General features: G+C 39.7%; 1 protein-coding gene across 1 annotated transcript; it reads left to right on the forward strand.

Annotated features, from left to right (window-relative positions):
• Positions 1-1,708: 1,708 nt before the first annotated feature.
• slco4a1 (solute carrier organic anion transporter family, member 4A1) lies at positions 1,709-15,359 on the forward strand. Its single transcript, XM_054609160.1, is given in 13 exon segments — positions 1,709-1,840; positions 3,254-3,870; positions 3,873-4,403; positions 5,980-6,070; positions 6,417-6,538; positions 6,830-6,941; positions 8,809-8,963; positions 10,382-10,652; positions 11,944-12,106; positions 13,138-13,313; positions 13,778-13,842; positions 13,944-14,092; positions 14,862-15,359. Coding segments are annotated over 12 exon segments (2,319 nt in total). The 5' UTR covers positions 1,709-1,840; positions 3,254-3,557; the 3' UTR covers positions 15,033-15,359.
• Positions 15,360-19,916: the final 4,557 nt, after the last annotated feature.

Raw genomic sequence — 19,916 nt, forward strand, 5'->3', positions numbered from 1 at the left:
ATGAGCTGGGGTAGCTCGCCGCCAACTATTTTAGTGCCAACAGTTATTAGTTGAAACAGAGGAGCCGTGGCAGTGAGACAGCATTTTGTCACGTTGCCCAACGCGTTCACCTTGCCTCACACTCGTCACGTACGGCAGCTTGGTCAGTGGCCCTTCGGGGTCAAACTATGACGCTCCTCGTGCCCTTTTTACGTCAGTTTTGGACGGGTAGGGCTGCTGCCTCTAGTGGCCGAAGCAATTATGATGGGAGTGAAGGAGGAAGTGAGGTGAGTAAGTATGAAGAGCGACAAAGTATAAAGAGCGACAAAGCATAAAGAGCGACAAAGTATTAAAGAGCGACAAAGTTTAAAGAGCGACAAAGTATAAAGCGACAAAGTATTAAAAGACAAAATATAAAAAAAGCGACAAAGTATTAAGAGCAACAAAATATAAAGAGCGACAAAGTATAAAGAGTGACAAAGTAAGAGCAAGAAAATATAAAGAGCGACAAAGTATAAAGAGTGACAAAGTATAAAGAGCGACAAAATATAAAGAGCGACAAAATATAAAGAGCGACAAAGTATTAAGAGCGACAAAGTTTAAAGAGCGACAAAATATAAAAAAAGCGACAAAGTATTAAGAGCGACAAAATATAAAGAGCGACAAAATATAAAGAGCGACAAAGTATAAAGAGCGACAAAGTAAGTGACAAAGTATAAAGAGCGACAAAATATAAAGAGCGACAAAGTATTAAGAGCGACAAAATATAAAGAGCGACAAAGTATAAAGAGCGACAAAATATATATAAAGAGCGACAAAGAGTGACAAAGTATAAAGAGCGACAAAGTATAAAGAGCGACAAAGTATAAAGAGCGACAAAATATAAAGAGCGACAAAGTATAAAGAGCGACAAAATATAAAGAGCGACAAAGTATTAAGAGCGACAAAATATAAAGAGTGACAAAGTATAAAGAGCGACAAAGTATAAAGAGCGACAAAGTCCGAGTAGGCAGGAGGTTGGGGTGGATGGATGGGTCAAACAAACACAGGACATTCACCCAGGAGGCCGCTGTTCCTGTCCCAGGATCAGCCGTATTTAACCCGAAACATGATTTTAATCCTAACCAAGTTAAATATGTGTTGAAATCTACTAAACTGCCATGCACATTTATTAATGGTGCAGGCTAAAAGTATAGGAGTACCCAGTGCATTAAAAAGTGACACTAAGGGGCCACTGACCAAGCGTCCTTATATGACGAGTTAGTTACGTGTTGTATGTGCACATGAGCATATGTTGTCAGTAATAAACAAGGTCTTACGAGGTGTGGTAGTCTGTTTATTAAATCAGGATTAATAGATTTTTGGCCACCCAGGAAGCAGAAACATATGAGAACATAACAGTCTCAATGTTAATGATTGCACAAAGAAGGATTCACAAATGTTTTTGGGGGATTTATATTTTAATGAATATCTTCACAAAAAATCAGCTGGACACACATATTTATTTTTATATATAATCAATATTTATTAATACGAAACATATTTGGATGTTGTTGCTTTCATATACAAGTATTAGTGCGCAGTGATCTCTCAGGTGGAGGCGGGTGGGTGGTGGTGTGTTTGTGTGTGTGTGTGTGTGTGTGTGTGTGTGTGGGTGTGTGGGGGGGGATGATTGTACTGATGTGCTGCCTCAGCACTGGACTATAAGAGGCTTTGAGAGACAGGCTTAGGACCTCGCATGGTTACGACTCTCTGACTCTTCTACTCATCTTTATGTTGCCCTGTCTCTTCCACTCCGTCTCTCTCTTATTGTTTTATTTCATGTCACCAGTGATGTAGATCGTCCCATGCTGGAATGGAGGTAGGAAGCTAAATAGAGCATATTTATAACCTGATACATTGCTATATATTTAGAGCTTTGTGTTTATGATGAATTAGAATTTTTATAAAAAGGGGTTGCCAATTAATATAATCTTATTTCTAAAACATAAATGCTGACTGTAAATATGTGTGCTGTATGTAATTAATTAAATTGTTTGTATCCAGAAAAGTTGCTATGTGTCAGAAACAGAAAAAGTTAAATAGAGTAATGTTTGTTTTAAGAGTTTTTAGACTGTCACAGAGTTTGAATTATTTCTTATTTGTTTGAACATGAAATATTTGGAAACCTGTCCCATCACATGCTGTAAAGCTTTATTTTAGTGTTTGTTGTCACAAACATGTTTACTTGTGATTCATTTAACGAGGAACTGAGTCAGTTCCTTTTTTATACTTCTCCTTTAAGTGACTGAAATTCTTCGAGGTCATCATGCACAGTAGGTAACTCTATTGGAATGTAAAGGTCAGGTTATGTGAGGCAAACATTGACACATCCAGTAAATGAATGCTCTAATTATAGACAAAGTGCAAGTAGCTGCCTTGTCAGCTACCTTGTTTAAATTAACCAGCATCAACCAGACTCCTGGGTTAAATGAATAAGCTTTACTTGGATAGCGTTCCTGCTTTAATCTGCAATGATGAGTCAAAAATGCATTGAAAAAAATGTGTTATTATAAAAGTTTGGTTTAAGTAGCAATGTGGATATTATGTCTCAAGCTGCACCTCATAGTCAAATGAAATTTTGTTATACAACAGCTACATCTGCACATTGTTTTTTTTAATGTTGGTGTTAATGAAAGCTGTGATCTGTATTCCCGCTTGCTGGAGCAGAGAGTGCATTTTATGGTTCATTACCAGTATCAGTTTTTTGAGGTTTTATAGGTTGTTTATGCGTGTGTGTGTGTGTGTGTGTGTGTGTGTGTGTGTGTGTGTGTGTGTGTGTGTGTGTGTGTGTGTGTGTGTGTGTGTGTGTGTGTGTGTTTGTGTGTGTTGTGTGTGTCACTTCTGATCATCATTTCTTTGTAGACTTTGTTAGAATAGATTCCACTCACTCTGCTGCATTGTGTCGTTGTCTACAGGAGGCACCAGGGATGATTTCATTCCCATGTCAGTGTTTGTTTGTGTGTCTGCCCTCCATATGTGGCAAAAATAAGAAAGAAAACATATTAGGCAGCAACCAATAACACAATGACATACATCACACTGTTATACTGTTATCTTGGTCTGAGGATAACATTGTTCTTAAGGGGAAAAAAATAGGTGCGGGAGACTCTTTTTTTACTAGGTGATGTATTTTCTCAGCTGGGTCCTCCATTTATGTAAACATTAAAAGCCTTAGTGTCTTATTAAAATCGGTTGGTTCACTTATCAAATCTCTCTCTCTATCTCTCCATAGTATGCCATTACTCAACGTCAGTATGAAGTCTTTACAATCTGCACAACCTTGTACAGATCCGTAAACAAGAGCACCTGGAGAGCACTGTGGACACATGGAGCACGCGATACAAGCCAAGAATAGATCATCTCAGGGCCTGACAGAGATCCCGAACCACAAAGCATTCACCTCGAGCCTCAGCTGATTCACATTTATTTGTTCCTCCATTTAAAACATAGCACTCTACCTCCATAGTACAAAGACCTCCAACGTTGATCCTCCTTCTGTGCCATAAGGACCCAGAATAGTTCCCCTCAGAGGGGAGATGCCCGTCCTGCTTAATGCCGACGCCTCCTTCAGCTCCAAGCAGGAGCTCCTGGACCTTCAGGACTGCCCTCTCAGTGTAGGGCCCTCTGTAGACACCCCCAGCCCCCAGGACTCCCAGACAGGCAGCCCACAAGGCTCAGGCCCCAGAAGCCCTGGCAGCCCCGGAGATGATGGCCCCGCTCAGCCCCACATATTCACCGTGGCTTCCACGCTCCCGGGGCAGCTGTACGGGGCGGAAACACGACCCCATGCGGGGACTCCAATGGCGTTGAAGCTGATCTCCACTGACTCGGATCAGCTATGCGGTTGGGGGCCCTGACGCCCAAGGCCATCCAAGCTTTCAACACCCCTCGTTGGGTGCTGTTCTTCCTTTGTGTGGCCTCTTTCCTCCAGGGGATGATAATCAACGGCTTCATTAACACGGTGGTCACGTCCATCGAGAGGCGCTTCGACCTGCGCAGCTACCAGGCCGGCCTCATCGCCAGCTCCTACGACATCGCCGCCTGCGTCTGCCTGGCTTTCGTCAGCTACTTCGGCGGCACGGGACACAAGCCCCGCTGGCTGGGCTGGGGGGTGCTGATCATGGCAATTGGTTCTCTGGTGTTTGCCTTGCCCCACTTCACAACACCTCCTTACCAGGTCAGTCTGACCGAACGAACTGTTATGTGCTCTGGCAACAGTACCAGCCCGTGCCAGGGCAAGGAGGGTGGAGGATTGTCCAGCTATCGTTTTGTGTTCATGCTGGGCCAGTTCCTACACGGCGTGGGTGCTACTCCTCTCTACACCTTAGGGGTCACATACCTGGATGAGAACGTCAAGTCCAGCTATGCGCCTGTTTATATTGGTGAGTAATATAATTGGTACAGCATCATTTTAATGATTTTACTGAAATAATTATCATCTCTTCCCAATTGGTCAATTTTGTCTTTGCAAGTTTTGTGTGCATGTATGTGTGCTCAGTTCTTTGTTCGTTTCATTCCGTCTCAAAATGTGACTGACCAATTCATTTGTATAGACCATAGTTATTATTCAGATGAATGTCATTTTCAAATAATTTTCAAGCCAAAATCCCAAATGTGTATTATCTTAAATGTATGTGAAAGTGTTTGGTACAGAGAAGAAAGAGAAGAGAGAGAGAGAGAAATGCCAACTAGTAAAATTTACCAGCGCCTGTTTTTCAATTGTATGTAACTTTGTTTCAATTAAATATCCAAGTCCATCAGTCGGTGACTTTTCCTAAAAGTGTGTTATGTAGCGGCCCCAATTATTTCGAATTGTTTTTAAAAAGGTCAGATAAAAAAAAATAAAAAAGCCCATTTATACCTATAACATCAGGTAAAATGTACCCCTATAGAGAATGAATGAAGTGATTTTTCCTGTATTCATTTTGCGCCTTCAGATAAACATTCTTGAGTGAAGTAGATTCTGATAGTGGGAAGTTTCAGGACTTCAGCGATGTGTCCTGAGTTGACTGTGACTGTTGTTGTGAATAGCATAAAGGGACCACAACTAAAGCATAAAACCCTGTCTTGTAAAATTATAAATAAAGAAACCCTGTACCTTAAAAATCAATGCATTCTAATAACCTGGCTAATTTTACCAGTTGACAGTTTAGGCAATCTCAGCTAATATTTGCAGCTGGACTATGGAGTGCAACGACTGCTGCCTTTGATTGTTAATTGTTTTGAATGTGCTTCAATTGCATAGCATAATGAGAACACATATCAAGCAGGACTTGGAAAAATTCCCACCTGCATCTCTTTTCGGAATGATTGCATGTCCATTGCAGATGTCTGTTGTTTGCATGGATGTGGATGTAGATATTTGTTTGAGCATGCAAATGCAAACACATCTGTCACAAAGTACAAGTTGACACGTAGACCTGTAATCAAACTATGACAACACTGTTTGCATCACACTTTTCCCTTTTTTTCCCTTTTTATTGTTCATTCAAAGTGTTGTGAATTAGTTAAATGGGCACAAAAGCTGTGATACTTTCCCTCTAGGATCAAATAAAGCTATTATGCTTCGCTCTAATGACAATATATAATGATTCCAATTAGGAGTAGCCATCCAGAAGACAATCACAGTACTGATGTTACCTCTATCACTGAGAATTAGATACAGATGAAACTGCGTATTTCGTAAAAAATAACCGAACACACACTCTCCCTCTATACCTGTCACATCCAACTTATCGGTCTATAGTATTCAATATTATGTCGCCAATAAAACACAAACACAAACAGTCTGGACATCAAGCTGTCTTTTTTTTTTACCTCATGAAACATTAACTTTGGGGACACAGAGCCAAATAAAGAACAATGGGGCCCTTTTAACCTGTAGGAAACAGGAAACAGGAAGTAAACAGTCACAGTACGGACACACCCATGGTCTGAGGTCTCTCTCTCTCTCCCCAGGGATCTTCTACACAGCGGCCATTGTGGGTCCAGCAGCAGGCTACCTGCTGGGGGGATACTTCCTCAACATGTACACCGAGATCCATCTCACGTGAGTCTGCTGTGGATGGCAGAATGAATTACAATAGGCTAGAACACCCAAGAATGAATAGAGTAGATATAGAACAATATATAATAGAGCAGACTTGATGCATGTTAACATAGTCAGTGTATAGCTGGAAATATTGTTTTATTTTGTCCAATATAATTTCCCCTTGAAACTTTTAGGTTTATTTTGCCCTAAGTTCACAATCAAATGATAAAAGACTTTGTACTTTCCATTTGTCAGAAAGATTTTGGTCATATTAACCCTCCCTAAGTGGACTAGCATTCAAAGGTCGATATAAGTGAATGTCAAGTCATTCACACAATCTGTGTGTGTGTCTGTGTTTTCACAGCACAGAGATGACTCCAGAGAACCCTCTGTGGGTCGGGGCTTGGTGGATCGGCTTCCTGGCAGGAGGAGCAGCAGCTTTGCTCGTAGCATTCCCCATCCTGGGCTACCCACGACAGCTACCAGGTACCACTCCTGTCCACTGCACACACACACACACACACACACACACACACACACACACACACACACACACACACACACACACACACACACACACACACACACACACACACACACACACACACACACACACACACACACACACTCTTTTTTTCATGCAATAGGAGAGAAGTAAAGAAGCAAAGGAGCATTCATTCATATAGGTTTTTTATATTTATTTTGGCTTGGGGTAGTAATTGGTATGGGATTGGCAAATCTCCCTAACAGTCTCATTTGCTCTGCCTCTTCCTGCAGGCTCTCAGGAGTACGTGGCCATGCGGGTGTCTGAGGCCCACCAGCTCAAAGACGGAAGCCACACCACAGCCTCGGACCCTCAGTTCGGCAAATCAGTCAAAGACATGCCAAGGTAGTGCACTTACTGAAAAGGACAGTAGAGAAATTGTTTTGGATACAGTACAGACAATCTCGAAGCACATTGACTTTGTGAGATGAGCCTCTGGGGACAAGTGGAACTTGAGATGCGGGACTGTAGTTAGAGTTGAGAGACAAGGTTTATTACTTTGTATTAATTTCGCCACAAGTCGCCAGTTTAAAAGCAAATTTTCAACCAATAAAATAATGGTCAGACAATAGCAGGCGGGTCCCCAGATTAAATTTCGGCAATGTGCCACGCCTCTTGTGCTCTCCACAACGTGTGTTTACCTATATTCAACCAAATGCTGCTGAAACGTGATTGGTCTACATAGATCACAGACGGAAAGCAGACTGCTTCCGACACCAAAATCTTGTCCCGTTGCCTACAGATTCTGTTTGCAGATATCTTTATCGGGATTACAGGACAGGTGACATCGTGAAGAGAGACGTGACACCATCAGGACATCATCAGAAGGACTACGAGCATCAACATGAGGAGGCGTTGTTGTTTTTTGCACTAAATCGCAAAAGAAATACATAAATAATAATAATAATAATACTTTATAATGTACTTTTCTAGGTACTCAAAAGATGCTTTACATAGGGCAAGACAAACAAAACAAAAAAGAACACAAAGGAGCAAACAAAACAAACAAACAGAACATTTTAGTAAAAAAGAAAACCGGAGAAGTTGTGCGGAATGAGTCATGTAGTGGAGGGTAGGGAGGGAAAGGGAGCAGGGGTTAACATGGAGAATGTTCAATATTCTTAGAAGGATGTTATCTTAGACCCCCCACTTGGGTTTGCAAAAAACTTCACTTCATTCATCCACACAGCATCCAAACGATCAAAGAGCTACGGGAACAATGGGCAAGCACTAGGGGGAATAATCACTCAATTTATCAAATAGAAGGCTATTCAGTATAATAAAATATAATAACAAAGACTATATAATACAGACAGTCTTGTATCGAAAGTTCCTAAAATAACAGGAAACTATCACTGATGAAATATTCACAGGGAATAATCGCAAGCAATCCAAATCGCTTGTTTTAAACAAACTTCCTGCAGTTATTGCATTCACTATTTAGATAAAGTGTACAGTTTATCAGTTGTTCTTTACTGATATTTTTGAATACAATATAGAATATCCATAAAATACGTCACCTAGTCAGTCACGGCTCAAATGATAGTGTTGAATTTAAAATGTACCAATTTTAAAACTTAAATTTGACCAATGATTTCCTTCAGAGATTTACTGTCGTATTCAATGTCATTCTATCAGGATGACCCTGACTATGACCATGTCAAATCCGGAGTCATTTTTCTATCTCACACAAAAAGTTATCAACAATGCTAGTGGCTGCCATATCTCACAGGAATTCCATGTGTTATGTTAGCTAGCCTGAGCTGCCAGATGATGATGATAATGAGGATGCGGATGTGTGGCGAATACTCTAAAAAGTGTTTGTAACCGTCTAGTAGTAACCGGATTCCTACAAGTTGCTTTATTTCTGAAAGTGTCCATATATTAGCTATCATGACTACATTGTGTCGGTGTGTTGTTACAGACTTTCACAGATGAGTGACAGCCCTGCCTCTTTTCAGTTCACAACTGTGTTTACTATGAGCTCAGCCACCCACAGCATGTCACCGCTGTAGCACTGGGGATTACGTGGACACAGTAAGGCGATGATCATGTTATGTAACATGACGATACGTCTTTGGATGTAGTACAGTGTTCATCTGTATTAGGAATCTCTCCAGGCTGGTGAGATTAGATTTAATTAAAAAGGAGAGCTTAAGTTAATTCAGTTAGTTGCGCACACTTATCCTTTGTTCTGTCTTTCTCCCTCCAGGTCGGTGCTGCTCCTCTTGAAGAATCCCCCCTTCCTGTTCCTGTGCTTGGCTGGGGCTACAGAGGCCACCCTCATCGCTGGCATGTCCACCTTTGGTCCTAAGTTCTTGGAGTCACAGTTCAGTCTCAGTGCATCAGAGGCTGCCACATGGTTCGGTGAGTGAGTGAATCATACAAGACATGATGCAAAGTCCAGAACAAAGCCAAATAGTTGATTAAAATGTGTTTTAAAGCCATCTCATCCCAGTAAGAAATAAAAAAAATGCCAAGACAGACGGGCAGAATTTTTTCTTTGGAGTTGTTGGAGACATTAGATATCTATAATTTAACACTTTATTTTCATTGACCTTATATTTCCCATGCCCTCCTCTGAAATATATTTAAAATTAGACATTCGAAGTAGGAATATTTTGTCATTTATCATTTAACTACACCACAAATAGGAATATTTTATCATTTAAGTACATCATTCAACTGTGAATCTTTTGGTCAAGTAAATACTAATACTAATATTAATACTAATATAGCAGGAGCAAACTAATGACTTTCTTTCCTGTTGAGAAAAAGTGTCTTATGAAATGCCATATGTAACATGCACTGTCACTGAATTTATAACACTTCGTCAAATATTGAGGCTTGGTCAGTTGCCCTACACTTCAAACTATGATGCTCTAGTGTCAGTTTTGGATGTTCCAGAGATGGCGTGTCAGTTTCCATTCTTAACAGGCATATGTCTTTTCAAAAATAAACTCCCGTGTTCACAGGGAACTGGCAGTTTCTGCTAGTTAGATGAATACAGTCTCTTGAAAAAAACGTCCAATGTAGGTTTACTTAGTTTTAAGGTTTACTTATGCAACAAACCCGCTTGGTTAGCTTTAGACAACAATAGGTTGAGCTTAGGCTTAGTACAAGTTTGTGGGTTGGGTTAAAATAGGTAAGTTTGTTAGGCAAAATAAGTCTGCTTGTTGCTTAACCAGAACATGTGAGTTGAGCGCAACGGGGAGCACGAGCAGAAGGATTTGGAAAGAGCGGTTATTTTTAGAAGTAGCTTGGCGAATGCATGTGATGTTTCAGACTCATGTGATCCAAACATTTCCAATAACTCCAGTTATTCGAGTTTTAACTGGAGTAAATTTCCACTTAAACAATTCATTTAGCTCTTACTGGCCAAACCATGGCAATATTTCATGAAATACAGTATCTCCAGTGCAAAGTGGAAATTTCGCCACAGGTCTGGAGCTAATGAAAAGACAATGCAGTGTCCACAATGAAAAGAGTTCCTACTCTACACAGCATTCGTCTACTCATTACATTTCCTAACAACTTACATGTAACAATGTGAAATGTCATGTCTACAAGCAGAGATTTTGACCTGATGTTGGTGCTGGAGGAAAGATCATCAAGGATTCATCCTTTGGAGGCCATGAATATTCACAGCAGATACCACAGAACCTGGCCACTCCAAGATTTCCTACCATTGTTTCATTTTATGTTGTTCTTTAAGGGCCTTGGAGTGGAACTGCAGCCTGATTGCATGCCTATGTATTCTGTGTGTCCCCCCCCCCTCCTCCCAGGATACATGGTGGTACCAGCCGGCGGTGGTGGCACCTTCCTGGGCGGCTACATCGTGAAGAGATTGAACCTGCGCTGTCGAGGCATCATCCGTTTCTGCATGATGTGTGCAATGGTCAGTCTGCTCGCCATCTTCATCTTCCTCATCCACTGCCCCAACGTGCCCATGGCCGGTGTCACAGCACCATACCAGTACAGTCTGATGGAGAAACAGCAACTGGACCAGTACAAAGGCCTGTATGACAAGCCCAGCCAGCTGCGCAGTAGAAACAGGTAGGCAGTGTTTATGTTGGCTTCTAATGTTGATTTATTTAAATGCTTAATAGTTTTAGTTGCATATTTTTCATTCGACTTTTGTTTCAGAAAAGATAAGCTAAAATTATTTTTATAAGTGGGGGAAAATTGAGGTAGCGGTCATTCCTACCAACAGTCTGTGAGTAATGTTAATGTTACACCAACAGATGTTATGTGAGCATTAGCATAAACGGTATTTTACCTTTTTATAAAAGTCAATTTTACAGTTGCAAAGAAAATGTCTTCTTCCAGCTCTATAACTCTGGTTGTTAATCCTTTAAACCCAACAATCAGGTTAGCTGTTGAATCTAAGTGCTCTGTGTAGGAAGTTTCTTTACAACTAATAGTTTAATAGAACTTAATGGAAAGTGCTTAGCTGTACAAAGAAACTTTTCACTGCAGTAAACATGAATCATTTGAATTCTTTTTGGATTGTTTGGATCATAATCTTGGAGGCAAAATATCATGGTTAAGCCATTGCAAGCACAAAACATTTGCATTTACTTAATGTTTTTTCCTCCTTGATGTCTTTTACCAATATTTACTGAGATACAAGGCAGTTTGTGCAGCTTTTTCATTCGCTTTTTTAAACGCATCCTCATACAACGTATGGTATGATATCTTATGAAAAGTCATCCCTTATTTTTTGTGCGTTCTCCTATGAATATCCAGGAACACGGGTCAATTTTGCATCCAGTGACTTGTACGCTCGTAATTTCTCACGCACTAGGTTTCTCCACCAAATCCATATATATATATATATATATATATATGGCCAGTAACTATTTGCTTATATATTCTAGCCACTGACTAGTAGCTAACAGATCTGGAAAGTCGATTTGTTTAGGTTGCATTTACAACCTGAAAAGCTATCACACTCCGCTGGTCTCCCGTTGCCAAACTGCGAGACAAAACTTTTGTATTTCATCTCGTTTAAAAACTGTAAAAGGTCTATACTTCCTGGTTAATGATTACATGGATGACAAACAAATTGATTTTGTGGGACATATAAGAATTACAGTGCATTACTTCTCGTAGGTATAGCGTTGAACATTGTATCAGAACAAACTGGCTTTTTAAGTAATGTCTTAATGTACTTCAAAGTATTACCATCATGATGAGTTGTACAGTAGTGACTGAAAGTACTTATTATCACAAAGTATGAGGTGCGACTAATAACCTTCTTCTTTGCCCTTTCCTTTCCCTCCCCTCCTCCCTCCCTTTCTCTGTCCCTCTCATTTCTCTGTCTCTCCTTCCCTCGTGTCTGCAGCTCCTCTTTAGAGGAGAACCTGACAGTGGGCTGTAATGCAGGCTGTAATTGTGTCAGAGAACTGTACAACCCGGTGTGTGGCACAGACGGAGTGATGTATTACTCCCCCTGTCACGCTGGCTGCAGCTCCGTCAACCACACCGAGCAGTCCACGGGCAAACAGGTAAAGTACGCACACTGACCCTGTTATTTGGCTCTCACTAGAGGGAAATAAGACTTATTTTACTTTGCTCCTAGGCACTAACCCATAACTCTAATTGGTCGTTTTGGTCTTAAATTTATTTTGTTGATTAATAGTTTTTTATATGCTTTTTTTCATGCTGAACGACTTATTTCCAAGAAACTTATGAGCACATCCCTGGCAAACACAAGATTTAATGTGGTGCTTTTGTTTGATCTTTATGGAGAAACTCAGTTTTCACAGATCCGTCCATTAAATCAACTAATGAATTAGACAGCAAAATCTTAGTCCACTAACAACTTATGTGGTTGAGGACAGCCCTAGAGAGCACAAAGCTGTTAGTCTGTAAATACAGTTGACAGCATTGCCTCAAAGTATTCCTCCCCTTCATGCTGAAGTCTCACCTTTATGTTTTTAACGTTCCAGCATAAGGTGCTAACAAGCAACAGTCCATTCAAATTAATTCAATGCAGTTATACTCATTTGCATTATCAGTGTACAAACTGAAAATGATACATTCTGCAGCAGAGACACTCATTTGCTCCTCTGAGGCATTTCAATGAAAAATAAAACAAAGCAACAGATTTTTCTTAATAATAAAAATACATTATTGTAAAAAGAAAAGCATTTTCTTACTCCTACAATGTATAGGATAGTATAATTAATATTTATAATTTTTAATGTTTTTCAGCAGTACTCATGAGATCAAAAACACTTAGCTTGTTAAGGCACCTGGTTGTCCTTTTAAGTCTTTAAGATCATGTTTAGGATATAATATAAAACAAGATATTTGGTTATTTGCATCCAAGTAGGATTCTAACATATAATATTATAATTGCCTTAACCATTCCATAATGTAATGATGTACACACTTAACCTACTCACCTAAACTGCTTACAGAATATTATAGGCTTAATACAGGAGCTAAGATTGAACAGCTGTATTGCCCCTAGTGATTCATACGGGTTAGTGTTTTCAGATTATGAACTATTGAACAATGTGTGTGTTTTCAGGTGTACTCTGGATGCAGCTGTGTGATGGGTAATGTGTCCTCGGCCGAGGATGGCTTCGCTCTAACGGGGAAGTGTGGCAGCTCCTGCCACCACATGCCAGCCTTCCTCTCCTTTCTCTTCATCGTCATCTCCTTCACCTTCCTCTGTAGCATCCCAGCACTCACTGCCACACTCAGGTGGGGGGCCACTGTGAAATCTTGAGAAGAAAATGAGAAGAAAAACAATTACAGATGCTTGTAATGTAAAATTCTGGCACTGTTGAGTGTGTTCATCAAACTCAATACTTCCTATTCATTGTAATATTGTATACTATACATCAGTGGGACTGATGTTGCATATAACTACTTGTTGTTTTGTGTTTTTTATTACACCTACACAGCTGGAAAAATACATAGCTGCCTTGCCCAGGGGCATAATTAGCACCCAAAATATATTTTTTAACTGAATATAATCATTTGACAGTATCTCTGCAGTCCACTAGATGGCGCTCTGAATAAATCACTATAGCATTGTCGGGGCAAACTGCAGATAAAACAAATGCAGCCAATGTAGCTGAAGAAAGTATCACCTAATATTGTAATGAAGTTTGAGATCCATCATGACTTTGACTTTGACTTTTGACCAACCGTGTGTTGTGCAGGTGTGTGCCAGACAGCCAGAGATCCTTTGGACTCGGTATCCAGTGGATTGTGGTGCGCACACTTGGTAGGCCCACTGTATTTTTTTCTTTGCCCCTCTCAATCACGACCATTTCTTTGATTTATGTGTCAAGATCTTGTCCAATCTGTGTTGCTGTTTCCCCACAGGTGGTATTCCAGGGCCCATAGCATTCGGCTCGGTGATTGACATCTCCTGCTTACTGTGGCAGGATAGGTGTGGTGAGCAGGGCTCCTGCTACCTCTACCATAACTCAGCCATGAGCCAGTACACACTAGTAGCTGGTATCATCTATAAGGTAATACTAATACACACAGTAACAGGCCATGTACTGTAGTCTAACATTCAATCTCTTTGTTGAAAGTGTATGCTTGTGAGGTAAGATATCCCTGCTTCACTGCAAAAACTAAACATGGTTTAGTCACCCTGCCTTAAGAACTTTAGGGACATATGTTATGTGCATGTTTAAACGTTATTAGCTTAGTTAAGCATAGCTTGGCCCTGCCAACATCTCAACATTTTACAAATAACACATTACAATTTGTTTAATCAGTATGCAAACACAATTGTAGAAATATTAAATTCCGGTTTAACAGGATTAAAAGTGTTACGCTCTGTAACTATGTCTCTGTGACTGATAGCCATGAGCCAGTTCCTCCCTGGAGAACCAAAAGTTGTGGTTTTCACACACTTTTGTTTGTGTACACAACGTGTTACACTACTGAATGGGTTCACTTTCACACAAAATAAACCTAGAGGTGCCGGTATGTATATTTCTTTACTTTACTCTTTGCTAAGTTAGTTGCCCGAGGGCTCTGGCTTCAAGCACGGACATGAGGGTGATATCGATCTTCTTATGGAAAGAAGATTGAAAATAAATAAGCGTATTTCCTAAATTGTTAAACTAGTTTGTTGATATGAAAAAATGACTTAGTCACTGCTGAGTTCTATGCGCAAGCGAACATGTCTGCTGTAGGCCGGTTTCTGAATTATTTACTGTGTACCATTTATCTGGATTTTTAACTTTCCCTCCTCACTATGATCAATTGTCCTCTTTTCTTTTGTAGGTTACGGGGACAATCTTTTTCCTGTTGGCCAGCATCCTGTACCAGCCTCCTCCTGAGTCGCCTCAAAGTAGCTGTGAGAGCACCGACCATGGAGGAGGAGACGTGAGCGACCTGCCCGTCAAAGACCTGCCTGAAGACGGCGTCATCGTCAACCTGCACGCCAGGTTGTGACGTCAGAGACCCCCCGACCGCTGACTCTCAGAATTACTGTGTGCGTGTGTGTGTGTGTGTGTGTGTGTGTGTGTGTGTGTGTATGTGTGTGCCTGTGTAGCTTGCTGCTTAGCGCAGTGTGTGAATGTGTGTTTGGGTGGTGATGGGGGGGTGGGGGGTGCTTCCTTTATACCAACAGCCTTCTCTCAGCCATAATGCCACCAACCCCAACCAACACATGCGTGCAAGACAACACATGAACATACACAAATAGACAAGTATAATACGACACACATACCACAACAAGGATGCCTTCATGCACACACACACACACACACACACACACACACACACACACACACACACACACACACACACACACACACACACACACACACACACACACACACACACACACACATCATCACACTCATCTTTCTATAGTACACAACAACTTTTAACATGCTGCTCTCTTGAAGGAAAATTCTGCTGGGACCACACATGTGCGTATCTGACTGTGTGATTGACGGGGCGGTGCCACAAAAAGTTTCTCACAAGCATTTCTTCAGATAGCTCAATACTGTGTTGAATCAGTCTGATGGCATTTTCTGTTTCATATTTAATGTGATTTTCCTTCAAAAGACAATGTAATAGCTGACACCTTGGTGGTATATATAATATGCCATGTATATGAAGCATTTATGAGATGGAGGAAAAGAAACTGTATTTATATCCATCTTTTTTTCTGTTCTTCTCCCATTACTGGAAGATAGTTAGACTGCTTTACCTCCCACCCATGGTGAAGCCATGATAAACTGTATCTCCAGGCCAGTATCAAAGAAGCCAAATCATTTCATATTTTAAGCCAAGAGTATCCAAAGGCACTTATATTAATATGATGTCAATATAGTCTATTAGCCACAATTCAGCAGCACAAATCTATTTTCAATTAGAAAAGCACATGTGTATTTTTGATGTACATGTACAAGAGATGTATGACCACTAATTGGCTTGCATTTAATAGTAGTAAAGAGAAGAAATGAAATACTAAATACTGTATATACACACATGCTCTGTTTGCCAGAATTAAGAAGACAGAGTTTTCATGCTTCTCTTCCTTAGCTATCGCATAGCTGCACTTTAAAAAAAATCACAAAAAAACTGAGAAGCTTGGAAAGTACGTGTTGACACCATAAAGGCCTGGTCACATCAGCTTTTAAAGTGGCAAAAGTTTGCTGTAAAATGATCTATTTCCTGTGGAATCATTGATCACTGTGTTGGGTTAAAGTAAATCTGTGCACATTTTTTGAGTCTTTAAACATGAATTTGCACCATGAACAACTCAAGCTGTCTCTACAGTGCTGATCTTTAATGGAACGGAGAAAAATTCAAAGTAGAGGAAGCTATCATAGCTCGTTAGCTGTAGCTGTAGTTTCCATTATTGTAATTGTATAATAACCACGAAATTCGATAGAACTTCCTCAATTGCACAAAAATACTTTTACTCTCATTTGAGGTTTTTATGTAAGTAATTAGTTCAAGCAAAGATTTAACTCAGATGACTGATCAGCTGTTTACGCTTTTGGCGTGCATTAGAATTGTTGCATTAAGTCATCTTTATTGCCGGAGAGCATGAAACATGGCCAATATTAGCTGACTTAAAAGAACAATTACAACTTGCCCGATTGAAACTTATTCCTAAGGACCTCTCTCCATTCTTTTTTATCATGCATGGGTCAGATGGCCAAGGCGACTTGATTTGTTTTTGTTTTGAAACCTCTTCTTCTGCTTCTCTGTTTACTGGCTGATTACAGCCATTCGTAAAGCGTAGACTATGGCGCCAACTTCTAATTAAACAACCCTTTGCATAGCTGAGTTTATTCTCTCCAACCCAGTTGATGGAAAAGCGCATCATTCGCATTTCTTTTTGTGATATTTCAAAAGTTCCATTAAAATTAGCTTGACAATAAATTGAAAACACGACGTGTGTTGCACTCGACTTTACAGAGACAAAGTGAAAGCAAAACGTTCAGGTTTGTTCCAGAAGTAAAAAAAAAATGAATTCAAAATCCCACTGACTACAAATAACTACAAATCCAGCCATGAAAGATTGACCTTGCCAACCACCTGCATAAATCCACTTATCACCGCGATTCCTTCAGGATTTATGACCATTTTGAATGCTGGTGTGACCACGCCTTTGAGAAGGAAAATTATGGGATATAGCTTGTAAGTTGGAGCTGCCAAGGGCAATACACAATTGGCATGACATGCAGCATAACAAATCAGCAGTTATTTGGACCTAACTATCACAGTACTGTAAGTACACAAATGTGCCAAAGCAGCCTTGCCTAACAACTCTTGTGTATTATTTTTAACCATTGATCTTATTTATGCAAATAATTAATTTATAATATTCCTGCACTTATGTGTTTTATTTTGTTTTTATTGCATTGATTGTGGGATGATAAAAGGAATGCTGCCCTGGCTCTGCCCCTGCCTTCTTTTGTCCATAAAAACTCCTCCTCTTGTCTTTATTGTTTATGTGATGGTGAAACGCAACCCGCTGTATGTTGCCTGTGTTGTTGTCATGTCCCGTCACTGTAAGAATTGACCTCAACACCCTCCAGCTGATGTTGACGAGTTTGATCCACGTGAATGTGTAAATGCAGTTCTCCTAGTTGTGCTTTTCAATCAATCCTGAGCTTTGGCAAACCACTCTGTAAAGTGATTTTTATTCTTTTTTATTTTGTTTTTGGTACTGTATGTTTTTTTTAAAGAAAAGCAGTGGACTTGAAATCAATGATCTTTTTATGGAATGATTCAAAGATGTCAAGGGTTTTCTAAATACAATAGCTGAACAGCGCATTACTTTTTGTGTATCAGATTGTCTTTTTATCATGTGACGAGTGTCTGTGTGCATGTATGACAGAAAAGGTCAAATAACATATACTATAATATTAACAATAACATATGAAATAACAAGATGCAAACAATATACGACAGAAAAGATCACAGAATAAGACGTAGGAAGCCGAGCATGGTTCAAACCCACAAAATGTATTAACAATTTTGGGTTCCTCTCCTACCTTCTTCCTCAATTCAAGCATCCTAACACGCAGAGACAGAATATAATATCTGAAGTAAGCCAGCTGTGTCTCCATCTCCCCTCCAAGCAAGAGACGAGTTGAATCAATTGATTTCAGTCAAGATGGTTGTAAAGTAAAAAAAAAAGGCATTTATTCATATCATATCAACCTAACTTTAGTGGTTTATAAAATATATGGAATTTTATGGTAAATTGGACTTATTACGTATTTGTTTAGCACTTTTCTAGTTAGTCGACCACTCGAAGCGCTTTAACCCTTTCACCTATTCACACCTATTCATGCCCAGGGTTGCATGCACTCTGATTGAAGATCAACCCACTCTATGACGGAACAATAGTCGTCCCCCACTGAGCCACAGTCCCAATTAATCCGCAGAAAAATTAAAATTGGCTCCAAAAAATATATTTTGGAAAAACTGTTTTCATAACTTGATATTAAAAGTTAATTTAAAGACAAAATCAGGCTTCATAAAGGTTACTTTATTAAAAAAGTCTGTTCAAACTGAATGCAATATTCTACACTTTTATGGTCAGTAAATTTTCACTCCCTCACTTCTTGATTATTGGATGCAGAGGATGCGTTTCCCTGACTACTTTCGAATCATGACAGGTTAAGTTCCGCTGTTGCTCACTGGCTTCCTCGCTGACATGTTTTATGAAGCCTGCCTGCACACACACACACACACACACACACACACACACACACACACACACACACACACACACACACACACACACACACACACACACACACACACACACACACACACACACACACACACACACACACACAGGCAGGCAGGCAGGCCTCATTAACCCACACACACTTGAACTGTGGCTCATCAGAAGTTGACATAAAGTAAATATTTGGCTTGAACACAGTGCAAACAGATGAGACATGACAGCGGAACAGAAAAGGCTCATAGTCAGTTGTACTCACAAAGTTGTAGTCTCATAATCACAAACTCGTCTCATTTATTTGATGATTTTATTTTTTTAAAGCTATCTTATATATATTTAAATCCAGGAAAAGAATATACTTTACAGTGTAAGCTATGGGACGATATCATTCTCTCTTTTTTATCAAATTAAAAATAGGCTTTTATTGGTGTATTATAAGTTAAGATATATATATATATTTTTTTTTTCTACAAACAAGTTATTAAAGAAATAAAGAAAACCAATTAACAATTGAATTTAATGGTAGGCCAAAGGATGAGAACCAAATAAAGAAAGAAATAAAAAACTGACAGAGGGGTCAGATTTTAAAAGAGCTGAGCACTGTTTCATGTGTTGTTTTTCTGCGTTGGCTGTATAAATATTGAATTTTGGGCTTGGAGTGTGTCGAATGTGTCTTGAATTCCCTCTCTCTGTTGATTGTTTCTCTCTCACTGGCAACCTTCATACTATAGATGGAGCCAAATCACCACTGAATGTTAGAGAAAGTGATTTAGTAATTCTGAACACAACATTTGGCTGTCTGGGTACATTAAATGGTACTACACAGTCAGTGGGGTGACAGAAGAAGTACTCTCTGATCCTTAAGTAAATACTGCTAAATGCACTAAAAGCATTAAAGTAGGAGTCCAATTATTTTAATTTTCCCTCCTTAGATTGATTTTACTGATGTCCAATCAGTCAAGTGGTTTTCATTGTTCAATCCTAACCACTGGGGGGGAAGTTAGTCACAATGTTTCAGCATCCACTGTCAGTGTATTTTAACTGATACTTTTACAACATGTTTGCTCCAACCTTAAATGTTAAATAAAACATTAGGTTAGATGTACTTTTGCTTT

Source organism: Anoplopoma fimbria, chromosome 12, assembly GCF_027596085.1.
Source record: "Anoplopoma fimbria isolate UVic2021 breed Golden Eagle Sablefish chromosome 12, Afim_UVic_2022, whole genome shotgun sequence".
NCBI lineage: Eukaryota > Metazoa > Chordata > Actinopteri > Perciformes > Anoplopomatidae > Anoplopoma > Anoplopoma fimbria.